Below are 15,755 nucleotides of genomic sequence, written 5' to 3' on the forward strand. Positions count from 1 at the left end.
AAGGAGACAGTGATCGGGTCCCTGGCTGAATGCTCCACTAAATGGCTACAATTCAATGCCTTTCACACCACCAGAACGCTCACCTGTACATACCTTCCACTGTCATACTGACTAACAAGGTAAGCGAACACACTATGCATATCCACATGCAAACACAAGGGGGGGATGTGGCTGCCACCTGTTGGTGACTAAGCTAAAGTTCACCCAGTCACCTTGCCGTTTCCCTCTGTGATGCTGCAGCAGACTCATCTATCCTCTCTGCTGCTGGCGGATGCTCTCTTCCCCCCCCCAGCATGACTCAGAGGCCTGGCTGCCTATTGAGCCTAATGCAAACGAGGCTCAGGCACAGTCCATTTATTGTGAAACTCAAATGGATTTCATGTAATCCAGCAGAAGAGCAGGTTTATGTGCAGATCAATAAGGTGCTGAATTAACACGGTGCAGAACTGGCTGCTTCAGAACTTTAGATGTCCTTGGATAGATGGAAGTGTAAAAACAATGCAGTAGGAAGAACAAAAGGTGTGAAGGTCAACTCCAGGGACGTGTAAAAGGAGACACATCGTCCTTGTTGTCCCTTTTCAAATCATTTCTCAGCAATGGAAATGATCTTCTAACGGAGTACCAAGTGCTATAAACCAGATTCAGTAATGTAATGCAACGGAAACAATCCTATGAGTCTAATATTTTCCTATCAGCCATATTCACGCATTTTGTTTTTCTCCAGGGACTCTGCTGGATATTTGGGGTCTCCTGATCTGACATGATACTGGGCTGAGTGCAGACACACCTGGAGGAGCAGGATGCATTGGAGGGTGGGGATCTGCGGTGAAATTTACATAATGTAAACTTCCATTAAACGGCAGATGAAATCTTAAAAAAAAGCTATTAAGTGGACCTTTTGGTGCTCAAATCTATTTTGTATTTTTGCATTCGGCTAATGATGAACTGATATTTCAATGATGTTATCATGCAGAATGCAATTCCAAGAGACCACTAGAATTGCTAAGGGACTAGCTTTAGCCAGATGAACACAAATAACTTTAAGAATATGAGATGTTGTGACGCCTGCGACAAAAAAGCACTTGTGTTATTCATGGCCATCCAGATGTTCCAATTAATGAATGCATTGTGGAGACTGGTCCTTTGGCCTGATCCCAGATGTTAACGGATTCACCCATACTTCACTCGCACTTCTTTAGTTTACGCAGATGTAAAAACAAAACTTGGGGACACCTTGGGGGTAAAGCGGTGTGTCCAAAATATTCAACAACTCACACAGTACATGGTTACATACTCTCTCTCTTTCAAACACATAGCTACAGTTTTCACTCGCATCTCACTGCAGCTGCTCTTCCCTCCTGTTGCCACAGCAACGCAGCACTCCTCTCCGTTTCTCAGTGACAGCACATGCTCCCATTATTTAAAAAAAATAATAAAACATCCGAGAACAGCAGAGAGCAAAAACGCACTCACACATGCTGTCGTCTACTGTATGGCTTGAATGTAAATCAAAACACAGATAGGATTCAGGTTTAACACACACACACACACCATCCAAGGTGAACCCCTCGAGATGATGATAATAAATAATGAATGATAACGGACCCGACTCTGAGCTGCTCAATATAAAACAAAAAGAAACTCAAATTCCTATCAAATCAGAAATAATGAGCAAATTCATGCAGCGCTTTATTCTCTGCTTCATAAAATAACTAACACATGGAACAATCTGCTTAGTCCTAGTCCTATACTCCATGCTCACTAATAGCCTATCTGTCCTTTCAAGCTAAAACTAAAGAAAAAGATCAGACTGCTCAGTATTAATCCTGTGTTCATACAGGTAGATGAACTTAAAAACTAAGTGTGTCCGTACCTCACAGTTGCGTCCTGTGAAGCCCTCGCTGCACGTACAGGTGTACTCCCAGGTGTCCTCTGGCCTGCCAGCGGATGGAAGGGCCAGGCAGAACCCCCCGTTGAGGCAGGGTCGTCCCTCGCAGGGGTCCGGGCGAGGTGTGGCCTGGGTCGGGGTGGGCTCGGCCGGGGCTGGGGTGTCCGGGGCCAGCTGGAAGGCAGAGGGGATGGCCCCGATGCTGCTGCTGCTGCTGCTGCTCAGGAGCAGGAGGAGCATAAGCAAGGGGGGTGTGAAGCTCTGTACCATCTGTGTGGGACGGCGGCAGGAGCCTGCCGGCGCAATGCAAACACTTATCCTCATCTTCTTATGCTGGTTTCTTTTCTTCTTTTTGTTGTTGTGGGTATCTTTCTCCTCTTTCCTCAGAGCTCAGGCAGCTGCGGTTCATGCAGCAGCTGAGAGGTGTGTGAGCGACTGTGTGTGTGTGTGTGTGTGTGTGTGAGTGTGAGTGAGTGAGTGAGAGAGAGAGAGAGAGAGAGAGAGGAGGAGGAGGCTGTTTTAGGATGTGGAGCTTCAGCTGTGCGCAGGCTAAATGACTGAGAGCAGACTGGCTGATTGTGTGGAGGCTGAGGGAGAGGTGGAGAGGTGGGGATGCGGGAGGAGAAGGGGAGGGCTCTTGGCTCTTTTCTGTCTCTGAGTCACAGTGACGATGATAGCTGACGACACTATCCCCACACACACACACACACACACACACACACACACACAATTCTGGCTTCTCACACTGTGCAGCGTAGAGGAGGGAGCTCTGCACCCTCCTCATTTAGAGTCTCACCATCCATAACCTCTCCTTGGAGCCAGGCTTTCAAGGTGGGAGGGAGGAGGCTGTAGTTGGGGAAGACAGAGGAGGGAGGAGGAGGAGAAGAGGTGCTGGTGTTTTAGGGGAAAATCCTCATCGGCTTTACCATAAGATTAGCTGCTTCCCAGCGATAACCGGCAGTATTACCACAAGGGAGATGATGCACTCCAAGTCCAAAAATAGCAGAATAATGATGTAGGCACTGGAGGTGGTTCAAAAAAAAAAAAAATGTCATTCAAAAAAACTGCCTAAAAGCAGATTGTATATGAATGGTGCCGTCCCAAAGGTTAGAGATCCCAAACTTTCATTCACCAAGGTACTATCACGTGACAACCAAGGTGGTGAGTAAACATCTTTACATGACAGCTGAAATACCTGAAGTATTTTCACGACCAGTCAAGCCTCCTATATCACAACAGCAGGAACCAGCTGACTTTTTACGGGGCACATTGGTTCGGTCATTATGAATTCTGTTTTAGGGTGGATTTCTTCCCTCGAGCCTGTAATCTGATGCAATGCTTCTTTGTGAGGAATTCTGCAGTGGGTGGTCACAGTTTATATTTTTGACTGATTAACCAATTAAACAGTTTTTTCAAGGAAAATGAACTTTAAAAAGGGTCAGTCCACCGATTTTACATGTTAAATTTACTAGCCAATATTACTAGTTTGAGACACCTGTGGATTACAAATTTAGAACAGAAACCCTAACTTGGTGTGGAGTTTGAAAGAGAAGGGCATTTACAAGGAACGAAAGATGCTATATAGTTGAGTTATAAGATCCAGCATTTTTTAATCTTTATTTAAAGGATAGGTTCCCAAAAGTCTTTCATGAAACAAGAAGATACACACTTGTTTTTTGTGAAGCCACATATAAGCTTCCGATAAACTCTGGAATAAACGGAATGCACAAAACAAGGACTGTGGATTCAGTCCCTCATCTTATATTGGAAGTGTATAAAGACAGGAGACAAAAAAAAAAAGTGAACACTGACAAAAATAAACAGCACTAGTGAAAACTACCCTCTTTCTACTTCAATATGAAGCAGAACTTTTAGTCCATGACCAGTCACAAGTTTTCACAAAAGTTGAGGAACAGTATATTAACATTAATTCAACATCCACACACACCTATTGGAATTATGTTAAGTCCAAGGCTAAGCCTTCTCTTGTTTAGTTTGGGAACACAGGGGTGGGTCAAGATCCAGCTTAGAGGCCGGAGTGTTGTTTAACCCCCGCGGAGACATAAAAAGCAACATTCCAGGTGAGTCAAATAAGTCACCTTTGCCACTGTCTCCATGGCAACTCCCTTAAACCTGTCCACAGTCGACGACCACGGAGGACCAGAGTGTATCAAGATTTGTCCTGAATTAACTGCTTAATAACCAGCTTTAAGAGGACAAATAGAAAACTGGTCAGTATCTAAAAAGGATCTGCCAGCTGTGAAGGATTCAAAGAGCGACATGGCAAAAGCGATGGAAGGATGGATAAATAAATGACCAAGATGAGTCAAACAGTTACTTTATTTATGTTCAGGTAAAAACATGAACCTGATGCAGTAAATTATTGCAGATCTTAGAAACCAGCACATGAACGATTGGGCCAGGAGAACATACAGTGGCGCCATCCCCTGGCCACAGACTGCAGGTGCACACCACGGTTTGTTCCAAGCCAGCAGTGCAAAGAAAAATAAAATAAAAATAATAATAATAATAATCAACTACAGCAAGAAATAAAGACGATATAGAAAATAAAAAATAAAAATAAAAAGTAAAGCAGACATTCCCACCTCAAACGGGGTGTGAAACTGCATATAAACTTTATTCCATAAATGAACTTGAAATGCTATCTGGCCATGAAACGATAAAATGAGACCAGCCAAATTTTGTGCCCAGCTACAATATGTGTTGAGGGTTGCTCAGAGCTTGGTCTACCAAGATAACCCTACACATCAGGTAGGGCTCAACAGAAAGACACTATCAAAATAAGAGCAAAAACAAAATTTACCTGATCAACACATTGGTTACAACTCTTTATTTGAGCTGGAGCTCTCTAGAATAAAGGAGGCCAGAACACAATCTCAACTTGGGTAGAGGGGAGGAAGAAAAAAAAAAGAAAAAAAAAAAAAAAATAATATGCGCTCATCACTACCCGCATTCAACCAACTGCAATTCTCATTTTCCCACAACTTGAAGCAAAGACACACAGGGAAAGCGAACCAAAATGCAACACACAAACTGGGGCCAATATAATACAGAACAAAATGTGATCAGACGAACTGAGGGGAAGAGACGTGAGAACAAAGAGCTATTCTATCAAATGTGTAGAATGAGCAAAGTCTGCAAATTTGTCTGTACAAATGATCTTTGGAGCTAAAGTAAACCTAGCTTGCTCGATGGAACCCCCCCACCCCTGACCCTCCCACCCCGTCCTCCCAGTCACCCGGTAACGTTGTCCACCATTCTGGAGAGGAGACATCCCTTTTTAAATATCACATAGCAATGCAATTTAAAATGTCACCCAGATGTTTTCATCTTTTTTTTTTCTTTTTTTTTTTAACATTACTCAACTACTGATATAAGTTTTACTCTCTCTTTTTTTATATTTTAAGTTCTGTGAGTCATGGAACACTTTTCCATTTTTGTTTTTAATATTTTTTTTTTTTTGAGAGACTGGGGCAGCAAATATATATTTAGAGTCTTAATTTTTCTGCAAGCTGCTTTCTCTAACAAGAAGGCTGTACATGTAGCCTTAATGTATGTGGTTACAAAAAAACTAAGAAGGAAGTCATGATTTCATCAGTCGCTGTAGAAGGCATTTGAATGTGAGATGTGGAGAGATCAGGAAAGGTGGAAAGACTGCTGGCCCTCGCGGGCCGCAATCAACAGTTTCTCTCGCATTATCTCTATGCTGGAGTAGTCAGGCAGCTTCAGGTAGTTGACACAGGTCATAACTGAGGGGAGGAAGTCATCCGGGTTCTCTGTTGACTCGAAAGTCTTCCTCACAATCGTCAGAGGGGGATTCAGGCTCCGAAAACCTGAGACACAGAAGCAGGACAGGGTGTCAGGTACAGATACAGTAGAGACATGGCTTCACAGGTTATACATTCATACAAAGCTCAGCAAATATATATTTGGGCTTTTGCTAGACTACTTTAAGTCAGGGATCTCTCATGTATGGTGTGTTCATTTGTACTCGTACTCGTAGAGGTGTTGAAATTAATCAAATAATCGATGCATCGAATTGTGGATATGGACGATGCTGCATCGATAATCGTCAGGCTCATAATCGATTATTTCTGTTTACAATTTAATATAGGCCTAACAACCTTTCTGTTTACATATTCTGGTATGTTTTGCACATTCAGGAAGTGCCATGTGCTCAGTGCTGTAGTTTTACGTATCCAATTTATTTAGTATTAGAGCACTGCAGAAGGTTTTGTTTTTGAATTCAATATCCTACATGGCTTTCATAGAAAAATTTGACGCATTGTGATGCATCGAGATATTGAATCGAATTGCTGACATGATAATCTTAATCGAATCGGGAGATCAGTGAAGATTCACACCCCTACTCAGAAGTCTGAATTTCTGAGTTCAAAGTCGGAGCGCCTCACAGTACCCCGAGCAAGCCGCCCCCGAAATCCAACACGGCTGCTCCGTGCATCAACAGTAGTGAAAGCAGTAGTAATATCATACCCGCAAACTGTTTAGAGGTGGAAAAGGTGACAAACACCCGAACCCTCTAGAGGGGTGACAAGATATTTTTGAAATATCAGCTTTAAAATGTACCACTCTGGTGTACTCTGCGAAGACAATTAAGGAGTAGGACAATATTTACTTCAGGCAAAAACGTGTTATTCAGTGTTTATGCTCTGAAGTTACTTTTTTTTTTCTTTACGATTTTAAATCAGGATTTTTGTTTTTAACAGAATGAGCTGCAAACATGACTGAATTTTTTTCATTGTTTGTTATAAACTGTGCAAAACAACAGATGCGTACACTTCTTCCAAAAGTGCCACTGAAATATTAATTTATCTTAAATAACAATGAATAAAAAAAAAAAATAATCCAGATTAAGAAACGGCTTGATTATTGGCTACATGGTCAAATTTAAATGATTCATTTAAAATGTAATAACAATAACGAGGAGGGAAGGGGAGACACCTAAGGTGAATAAGGACATACATTAAGTGGTATCACCAGAAAACTTGCCTAGTTGATTACTGACATTAAGACAAATATATTTTGTACAACAAGTTTTCTGAAATGATGTTAAATATGAAAATGATTACACCTGCTTGGGAGACAGAACAAAGTTTGGCTAGCCAGCTCAACCAAGAAAATGATAGCATCCATCCATCCATCTGCTGCCTTATCTTGCTAAATATGTGCTAATTTGCATACATTTCCAGATCAGAACATTGGATTAAGCCAGATTCAAACTTTTTGAAGAAGAGTGGCCAGAGCTTTGTGAACAGTGTTCAGGTGTTCCGATTTGACAAAGCAGGCAAGAAAGTTGGTGAAGACTTGCAGTTAATTATCATATTAGAGGCTGTTTAACCGTTTTTAGCATCGTCATCAAATTCTTGTAATTTATAAAACATTGAAACATCAACATTGCACATAATTCTGATGCTGTGGACGCTAGTATTAACCCAGCCACATTATTCTGAGTGTGAACTGTAACGTTACAGTGTGCGATTTGTGAATGCACAACAAAACATGCAAGAATTAAATCCCTCTTTCAATACCATGGATATAGTGCCACTCGACCACCCATGCCAAAACACTTATTTATGCACTCCAATTTTTAATGTAAAATAATCTCAAAATGAAATAGCACAACGTGGTGTCAACATAAAAGACCTCTCAAACCAGAGAGCGGAGTTCACTTTGCAGCGAAAGTACATTCACCCAGGAAACGCTCGTTCGTTCCTCAGGAGTGTTTAAATCCAAACCACAATCTTTTTTTCTAACCTTTTTCTGGCACAACTCAACTAATGTTACCATGGCTCCTGTAAGGACCGTAATCTGGCGGGGCCTGTACCTGTCTCGCAGTCACCTATTGATGGCTAACAACTGCTACCACTGGTAACCGATGTCCCGGAGCTCTGTACCGGCGAAATACAACCAGCAACTGCTGCGCGGATTTTATCATATTACGAGACAACTTTATTTGGAAGGTTAACGTTACTTTACCGACTAGTTACCTAACGTTACGTTAGTTAAACAGCATATTACATTGTAATGCCAGGAAACAAGACTGACCTCAAAAGTAGTGTTCATTGCCATAGTAGAAAATCTGTTCAAAGTTCAACTTGGAGTGAAAGATTAAATATTTGGAGGGAATGAGAATACGATATTTGGAGGGAATGAGAATACGATGGAGACTGCGTAGACATCCTGAAGCTGACTGGCCAATACTCGAGACGTCACATCAAAGATATTTTATCGCGAAGTCTACGACATTAAACCTTTCCTCTCACTCCGGTCTGGGAAATGCTGGCTGGCACCCCCCGCCCCCTAAAATAAAAACTCCACAGATCTACACAATTCACATGGATGACATGTTTCAAAACGGGGAATTTCGCCAAAAAGTGACAAGTTTGCAGGTATGTAATATACAGTTTATTAGCATTTCTGTCTTATTTGTGTATCATTAAACCAGTCTTAAACACAGTCCTGTCCAACCTTTATCTGTGGACATGTTGCTACGCTGTTAGTATGCACACAAAAAAAATGGCCTAATGCGCCGTTATCAACTGGTATCGCTAACAATGGCTAACCTGGATAGAGCTAACCCCACAGTAAAATCTGACTTGTTTTAATGGAATGTGGTCAACACAGGTGTGACGTCATTCCCAGCTAAGGCTTCCGACTTCTGGAACGCACTATTAGCAATCTCACCTGTGTTGATGCGTTTGTGTATGTGTATGAGAGGTGACTCACCACCAACAGGCAGTCTGGGGCTTCCTGTGACAAACTGCAGAAAAAGTCTCTGCTGCTCGGCATCAAAGCTGCTCAACACCTCAAACAGGAACCGTACTGCGCGGCTGCAAAAACATGGGAGGAAATACACATCAAACATATCTTGAGACAAAAGTTTACTTATACCGGTCAGTGTTCTGTAGGGAGTCAGGAAAGTAGGCCCGACCCATATTTATCGGTACGCTAGGATAAATAAAATAAAGTTTGCCCTCACCTGTCATGTGTGTAGCCGTGGTCCGGTCGACAGCACTCCATCAGCGTCTTTACGTCCCATGTCTCTGATTTACTACCACACAGCAACTGGTCCAGCTAGAGCAGGAGAGAAGGGACAAAAAAAAAAATAATTATACATTTAGATTTTCGTATGAGTTTTTTTCTTATGTGCCATCCAAAGAATTCGCCACACACAGACACCTTGCACACAGAGTCTGATGCATAGTAATTAATCCATTGCGAAAAACTATACAAAATGGAGTCTTCAAGCAGTGAGGATGATTTTGAGGTCCTCTCTCTTCTTAAAAAAAGAAAAATATTTAGTACATCCAATCCTGAGATTGCGCAGAGAGAACGAGAGTTTCACCTCCTTATCAAGGAGCTGCGGGATTATCCCAATCGATTTAAAGTTTACTTCAGGATGTCAGTGGCTTAGTTTGATGCTTTGCTAGCGATACTGGAGCCACAAAAAGAAGACCAACAAAGACCAAGCAAATCAACTTGTCAGCTGCCATTCTTAGCTGCCATTCTTGATTTTCACATCCGCTTTTACGGTGGCTCTGAAGTGTCAAAACACCACAAAATGCTTGCGCGAAATAAAAAGGCAGAAAATTGTACCTGATCCGATTTTTTTCTGATGGATGAAAGTTTTGGAGGCAGTGTGTAAACGTGATGACACAACTTGAGTCATATTTTTTTTTTTTTTTTTTTTTAACAAGCAGAAATTTCGGACTCCGTGTGCAAGGACCTTTAATGTAGTCAATGTAGTAAAAGTTTTTATTAAGTGCATCATACGGTCAATTGCCATGATGGACTGAGAAGAATGACAAACAGAAAATGTGCTTACCTCCTCTGGATAGAAATACTGCAGGTGATGCAAGGGGAAGACTGACTCAAACCCCTCCCTAAATGACTCAAATTGTCTGGAAACTCCTTCATTTAGAGTCCAGTACACCACCAACTGGAGGGAGAGAATAAAAACCCAGGAAAGATTAAGATGAACAACATTATCACAGACAAAAAGTATAAAACAGAGTGAGCGTTGCAAGAAAAACAATATCACATACCCTGAGGTACTCCTCCAAGTTGTAGATCGTGACTGCAAAGTCTTTGCCGCCCTTTTTCAGCTCAATGTTGGGGTATCCTGGAAGGGTGAAGTCCAAACCCAGGTCCTCCACTGAGCAGCCGTTCATGTTCAGGCTCTCCAGTGCCTGCTGTAGGGTCTCCCTCGTCTGTTGCACACAAGCACAGGTTACAATAGAGACAGGGGGAGATGCATTGTATTACAGTATGTTTTCATGAAACCTGGAACCCCAGGACCACACACTGCATTAAATCAGAAGTCCTCTGGTGCTGTGCTTCACCTGTGATCTGTCCTGTTCCAGCCTCTTTTTCTGGCGGATAACATCCTCCAAGTGCTGGATGGACTTTGCCACACCGGGGTCAATGTTCACCAGGTCATGGGAGCTTATAGACATCTCATGCCGTAGCATCCACTTATAAAATGGCAGCCCCAGCGGTAGGTCCAGCTGGGAAGAGGAGCAGGTGGAAAGTGGCTCAGAAAGTCAGTTAAAACAAAAATCACACTTGGCACCAAATGTACATAAAAAGTAGGGGTGTAAAGATTCACTGCTACAACTCTGTATTCGGTTGTATTATCACAGATACGACTACATCGATAAATGGACAAAGATTCGGCCGATGGACCGGCCTCTAAAACAAACATGTGAATAGACTGGTATAAATATATATAGATTTTGGGTGTGTTAAGTTTATACGTTCTAAGATGTTCAGTTACACTGGCATAAAAGTCTGCTAGCCGCATGCTAATTTTCACAACAGTATTATTGTGCTCACATGTGTACTCACGTAATACTCTAGATGATCATTATTGGAGTGCTCACAATGGCTGTGTAACATGTTTGAGTTATTGTCTCTAAGATCACAGCAGCAATGAGGCAGTTTCATTCAAGCGACTTTGAGTCCATGAAAAGCGCTATATAAATTCAATTTATTATTATTATTATTATTATTATTATTTAACATGGAGCTGATGAGTTTGTTAATTGGTTTTAAGTGGCCAGTTGAATTTTAAGTTATACTATTAGCATGTCCTAGCTTTACTATTACCTGGTCCTTTTTTTAATTATTTATATGAAGGTTGGCAATGCTTCTTTAATAGAATTGGCTTATTTAAATTTATAATGGGAAATGAAAGTGTTTACATTAAACAAATATCAACTATCAGATTGAATCGTATCGCACAGAATCGTTTTTAACATTGAATCAAACCGAATTAAAATGTATTGTACCTGAACAGTTACGTAGCCCCATGTACCTAGATAGGTATCGGATGGTCTTATAAGGTAGAGATACACCACCCTCATAAAAAAGGTACGGTGTGTTTTAAATGCTGCAACATGTATCGGATGTCAAGGACCAATCAAGGGCCAATAATTTAAATGTTAACAATGTATCTGACTGCCAAACAAGCAGACATCTTGATTTTGCCTGAAAGCTTGTACAGCAGGTCTAAATAAGTTGCATTTCCCACTGACAGAAGAGCATTCCTGAACGCCGATGCTCAGTTCAAAATATGAGTCTATTACAAAGATAGAACAGAAAAAAGGAGGTTATTACCAATCTGAAGTCCATGATGGCTTTCGCCATCAGCTTTCCTAAGAAACGGAACTTCATTTTGATTTTGGCTATGTGTGCTGGTTTGGTTGTCCTGCCGAAGGGAACAGCAAACAGTCCCCTGGAGCTGAACATGTACTTAGTTGCCTCTTGGCTACCTGTTGGGACAGAGACACAAGTATGGTCAGAGTTAAATTAGTACATATATCTTCCCACATGCATTTATATTTACATTCAGTGCAATCATATTTAAAGTTGTCTAACCATGGGCCCATCAGTGAGGACATCTTACCAACATCTGACCAAGAACATACCATCCCAAACATGTGATCAGTGTGGGACAAAGAATTCTTTTAGTAAATTTCACTGTGGCAGTCTTACGTTGTCCAAGTGAAAAGTAAAAGTCAACGTGTCATGCTTTTCATCATATCATGCATGTGTCGGAGGGTTTATACCTTTAGGATTGGCCAACGTGACCTCTTCGCCCCTCCACAGGCCAAGATCAGCCCGCTGGAGCTCCTGAGACACCAGAGCGTAGAACTCCAGAGTGGGGCCAAGACCTGTGCCAACCTGGGAGGAGATTCAAAATTAGAATCTCATTTCCAAAACCCTTGAATGCATTTTACTGCACCAAAGTGCAAGTCATTATTCAGTTTTAAATAGGGCTGTCAAAATCAACGCGATAACGAGTTAGTGCAAATTCCTCCTCTGATCCGCGATGCCATCACCTAACACCAAGCATGCCAAGAGGAAGGCAGGGACCGCCATGGATGTGGCGTATGCTCAGAAGAGGCAGGGCCACACCCTGTACGGCTTTGAAGGTAAAACCGGATCCTGAATCACAAATTAAAGAGCAACTCACTTGATCTAAAGAGAGACATTCTGAGTAACAGACTTTATTTCTTACATTTTTAACTAAATCAGTGATCATTAGCCTCCTTTTTATTATGTTAAACAGCTATTTTGTGTTGTTGAATGTATCATTTAATTCATATTCATGTGTAATATGTTTGTTCATTTGTTTATGTATGCACCAACCACCAAGGCAAATTCCTTCTAAGTTTAACTTGTTTTGGCAATAAACCTGATTCTGATTAAAAAGCAGCTCAAACTTGATAAATATCCCTTTTAAAGTGCATTTAGAACATAAAAAAATGTGCAATTAATCGCAAGTTAACTATGGACAATCCTGCGATTAAATATTTAAATCGATTGACAGCCCTATTAACATAACAGACAAACCGGTACCTCGTTCTCATACTGAATCTCTAACATTGCCCTGGAGCTGCCGAGGTCCTGCATCACAGACTCGGCCTGTTTTAGCAGCTCGTCGCGGTTTATCGTCCTCTGTAAACAAGTCAAAGGAAATGAGGTTTAAGCCAGGTCCGAAAATGAGAAAACAGAGTTGTCCTTAACAATAATCGGTACCAAAATGTTAACCTAAACAAAACTGATGACAGATACACTTGTGTACAACTGGTGGATTCCATAAGATACAACAGAACAACCGTACAAAAGTCAAACTGTTTAATGTGGCAATACATTGTACCTTCTTCCTGTCAAGACGCGGTGCAACTCTGCTGTCCTGAGAATCTGATTGGTTGATCTCAGGGTTTGTGTCCAGTAGGCGTTGCATGGCTCTGTCGCGATCAAAGGCAGTTACATAGAATAGCATCTGCCGGGTGTCAAAGGGGAAGAAGAAAGGACTGTAGAGAGAGAGAAAGAGAGAACAATGTACGTGAGAACCAAGTCATATAAGCCAAAAATGAACACTGATATCAATGTTGTACAATACAGGTGAAAAATCTAAGTCCACCTAAAGTATGAAACATTTACCATGTCTTTCCGAGCTCAATGAGCCAAGTAGGGATGTTCCCCGTCATGATGACCAGTGGGTCTTGTAGCTGACGGTTAGCTTTGGCTGTCAGCTTACTGTTAATGAACTCACTGGTAGGGATGATTTCCTTACACACAGCATTCTGCAAAACAACCAAAAATATTCATGTTACTTGGATATTTTATCTCACAAAACTAACCCTAACTTTTCACAGCTAGTGTATGTGTGAAATCCCCCATTGACCCAAAACTTAAAGGCTGATTTAAATTCAGAGCCTACACGCCATTGCAAAGATTAATACTTGTGCGCTGGTGTGTCAGCTTTGATCTAGCTTATCTATTCAAGAAAATAACAGATGTAGATTACAGCTGAACCATAAATTAGGCTTTACGAGTCTGGCGCAATATTCAAACCTAAACTCAGAAATAAATTGATAAACTGACAACAAGTCACTGACTTCCTGTTGTAATTCTTCAGGAAAGACTTACATCATACAAGTAGAACCAGTATCTACTGATGGAGTGCAGGACCCTCAGCAGCAAGTTGACCTCTAAAGAGGGGTCATCAAAGGTTATGGTCTCTGGTGGCTCCGAAGTGAGGTACGTCTCTAAGGGATTGAGGACACTGGGACATACACCATCTGGAAGTGACGGGGATCAACAGTATGAAGTTGACGGATTGACAGATTCAGACAGGTAAGAAATCGATAAGAATGTGTGGTTAAAACACTGATCATCACACGCTTGTTGATCTGGTCACGAAACTGCTTTTTGATATGTAAACATAACCAAGAAACTAATTACGCCGAGCCCATACCCTGACAATGTGAATCCTTACTTAAAACAGTTCAGGTACAACAGTTTGTATACAGCTAGCTGCAGGAAAGAAGCAGAGCTAGTTAGGAAATGTTGAACCTAGTTTGAGAAACCCTTCACTATGGAGATATTTAAGATTCTCACCATGCCACAGCTCATCCTGCTTCTTGGCGTTGCGAGGTGAGGTTTTGGTGGGAGCTGTCTGGGCTCGGCCCCGCTTTCCACCCACAGCATCTTTGCTGCCATCCTCTTCCTCTCTCACAGGCTTATACCTGTCAGGAAACAAGATGGGACATTTTATCTCTATATGCTTTGATGACCATGTATGTCAAGCTTTTACACCAGAAACAATGCCTTGCCTCAATTCTTCACCTTTGTGAAAGACTCTTGAGTATCTGAACATTTTTTAACTGCACTAAGGCCAATAACCATTTGCAATTCCAACTGGGGGTGAATACATGAGCTTATCACATCCTGTGTACTTCACACTGGACTGTGGAGAATAAAAACTAGGCAAATAAATTTGCATGGCTAGACACTGCTTGCGTAAATGCTGAGATAAAATTTGTCTGGACCTTCAAGGACTGGCTAATGAGATTTAAACCAACAAATCCTGAAAATCATTGCTCTTGTTTCAAAAGTGACCGCGAAGGTTAAGAAAGTTGCAAGATCATAACCGACAAATTCAGAGGCACAAGACCTATTCTGTAAGAAAAAGAAAAGTAAAGAACCAGTTAAAAATGTTTTTAAAAAGAGCATTCTTACCATATTGTGTGAGTTTTGGTCCAGATGCCAGCTCGCCCAAGTGGGTTTGCCTCATCGTCCGTAGACTCCCTTTCTTCTTCTGCCTGAAGACTGTACTGCCGTACAGCCTGGTATACAGTCATGTTGTATGGTAGCAGGTGGTCACCAATGTAGAACTGTAGTCTGTGACGTACACTGCCAGAGTTCAGGAACTGTGCTGCCTGGGTAACCAATAAATTACAAAGTGGTATTACAAACACGGTCTATTGATAATCAGTCCTCCCAGAAAAATGCGGAGTTTTTTTGTGACTGTTGGGGGCAACTTTCTGCTAAGATACAGGGACGGACTGAAAATCTGTGCGTTCTGCCATCGGCACAAAAAACAAAGCCAACAGCAGGGGGCGCTAATACGATCACTTACTGTATATGCTATGTGTAAAAGAAACTTAGGAAGAAGAGTAGGCCTACAGGCTATCACCAATCCACAGCCTGGTCATGGTGAGGGACAGGCAGCAGAGTTAATTTCACATCAGCAAGAGGTACTGTTACATGCCAGGAGCAGGGCACATTATAATAGGCTGCCTTTATCCCTATCTTAGCGAATTGCATAGTCAGCTGTCAACATGGGTGTGCATCATGATTATGAAAATGATCGTGACATTTAGTGCTGTTGAACTTAAGTGTTATAATTTCTTTTAGGTTAATTTGAAAAAATTAACCTAAAAGAAATAAATAAATTGCAGGTTGACTGAGATTTCACTTCGTTGTATTTGAGAGGTTGTAGTGAGCTCACTTTTGCTGCTAGGATGAAGAC

The 15,755-nt window shown here is 41.5% G+C and overlaps 2 protein-coding genes across 15 annotated transcripts in view; both read right to left on the reverse strand.

Moving 5' to 3' along the window:
• Positions 1–2,490, reverse strand: part of dner (delta/notch-like EGF repeat containing) — a 51,965-nt gene extending 49,475 nt beyond the window's left edge. Inside the window, exon 1 of the mRNA XM_039790621.1 lies at positions 1,874–2,490. Coding sequence (XP_039646555.1) covers positions 1,874–2,212 — 339 coding nt within the window. The 5' untranslated portion in view covers positions 2,213–2,490. The remainder of the gene's footprint in view (positions 1–1,873) is intronic.
• Positions 2,491–5,226: 2,736 nt separating this feature from the next.
• trip12 (thyroid hormone receptor interactor 12) overlaps positions 5,227–15,755 on the reverse strand; it is a 46,580-nt gene continuing 36,051 nt past the window's right edge. For 13 of the 14 annotated variants that reach the window (XM_039783913.1, XM_039783999.1, XM_039783991.1 and 10 more), the window contains 14 exons: positions 14,963–15,162; positions 14,342–14,469; positions 13,871–14,022; positions 13,382–13,524; positions 13,095–13,251; positions 12,794–12,892; positions 12,001–12,115; positions 11,549–11,703; positions 10,273–10,437; positions 9,976–10,140; positions 9,756–9,869; positions 8,910–9,004; positions 8,657–8,760; positions 5,546–5,742 (listed from right to left, as the gene is read on the reverse strand). In XM_039783913.1, coding sequence (XP_039639847.1) covers positions 5,546–5,742; positions 8,657–8,760; positions 8,910–9,004; positions 9,756–9,869; positions 9,976–10,140; positions 10,273–10,437; positions 11,549–11,703; positions 12,001–12,115; positions 12,794–12,892; positions 13,095–13,251; positions 13,382–13,524; positions 13,871–14,022; positions 14,342–14,469; positions 14,963–15,162 — 1,989 coding nt within the window. Of the gene's footprint in view, positions 5,743–8,656; positions 8,761–8,909; positions 9,005–9,755; positions 9,870–9,975; positions 10,141–10,272; positions 10,438–11,548; positions 11,704–12,000; positions 12,116–12,793; positions 12,893–13,094; positions 13,252–13,381; positions 13,525–13,870; positions 14,023–14,341; positions 14,470–14,962; positions 15,163–15,755 lie in introns of all 14 variants that reach the window. The other variant, XM_039783956.1, reaches the window with a different exon arrangement.

This window comes from Perca fluviatilis, chromosome 2 (genome assembly GCF_010015445.1).
Source record: "Perca fluviatilis chromosome 2, GENO_Pfluv_1.0, whole genome shotgun sequence".
Taxonomy (NCBI): domain Eukaryota; kingdom Metazoa; phylum Chordata; class Actinopteri; order Perciformes; family Percidae; genus Perca; species Perca fluviatilis.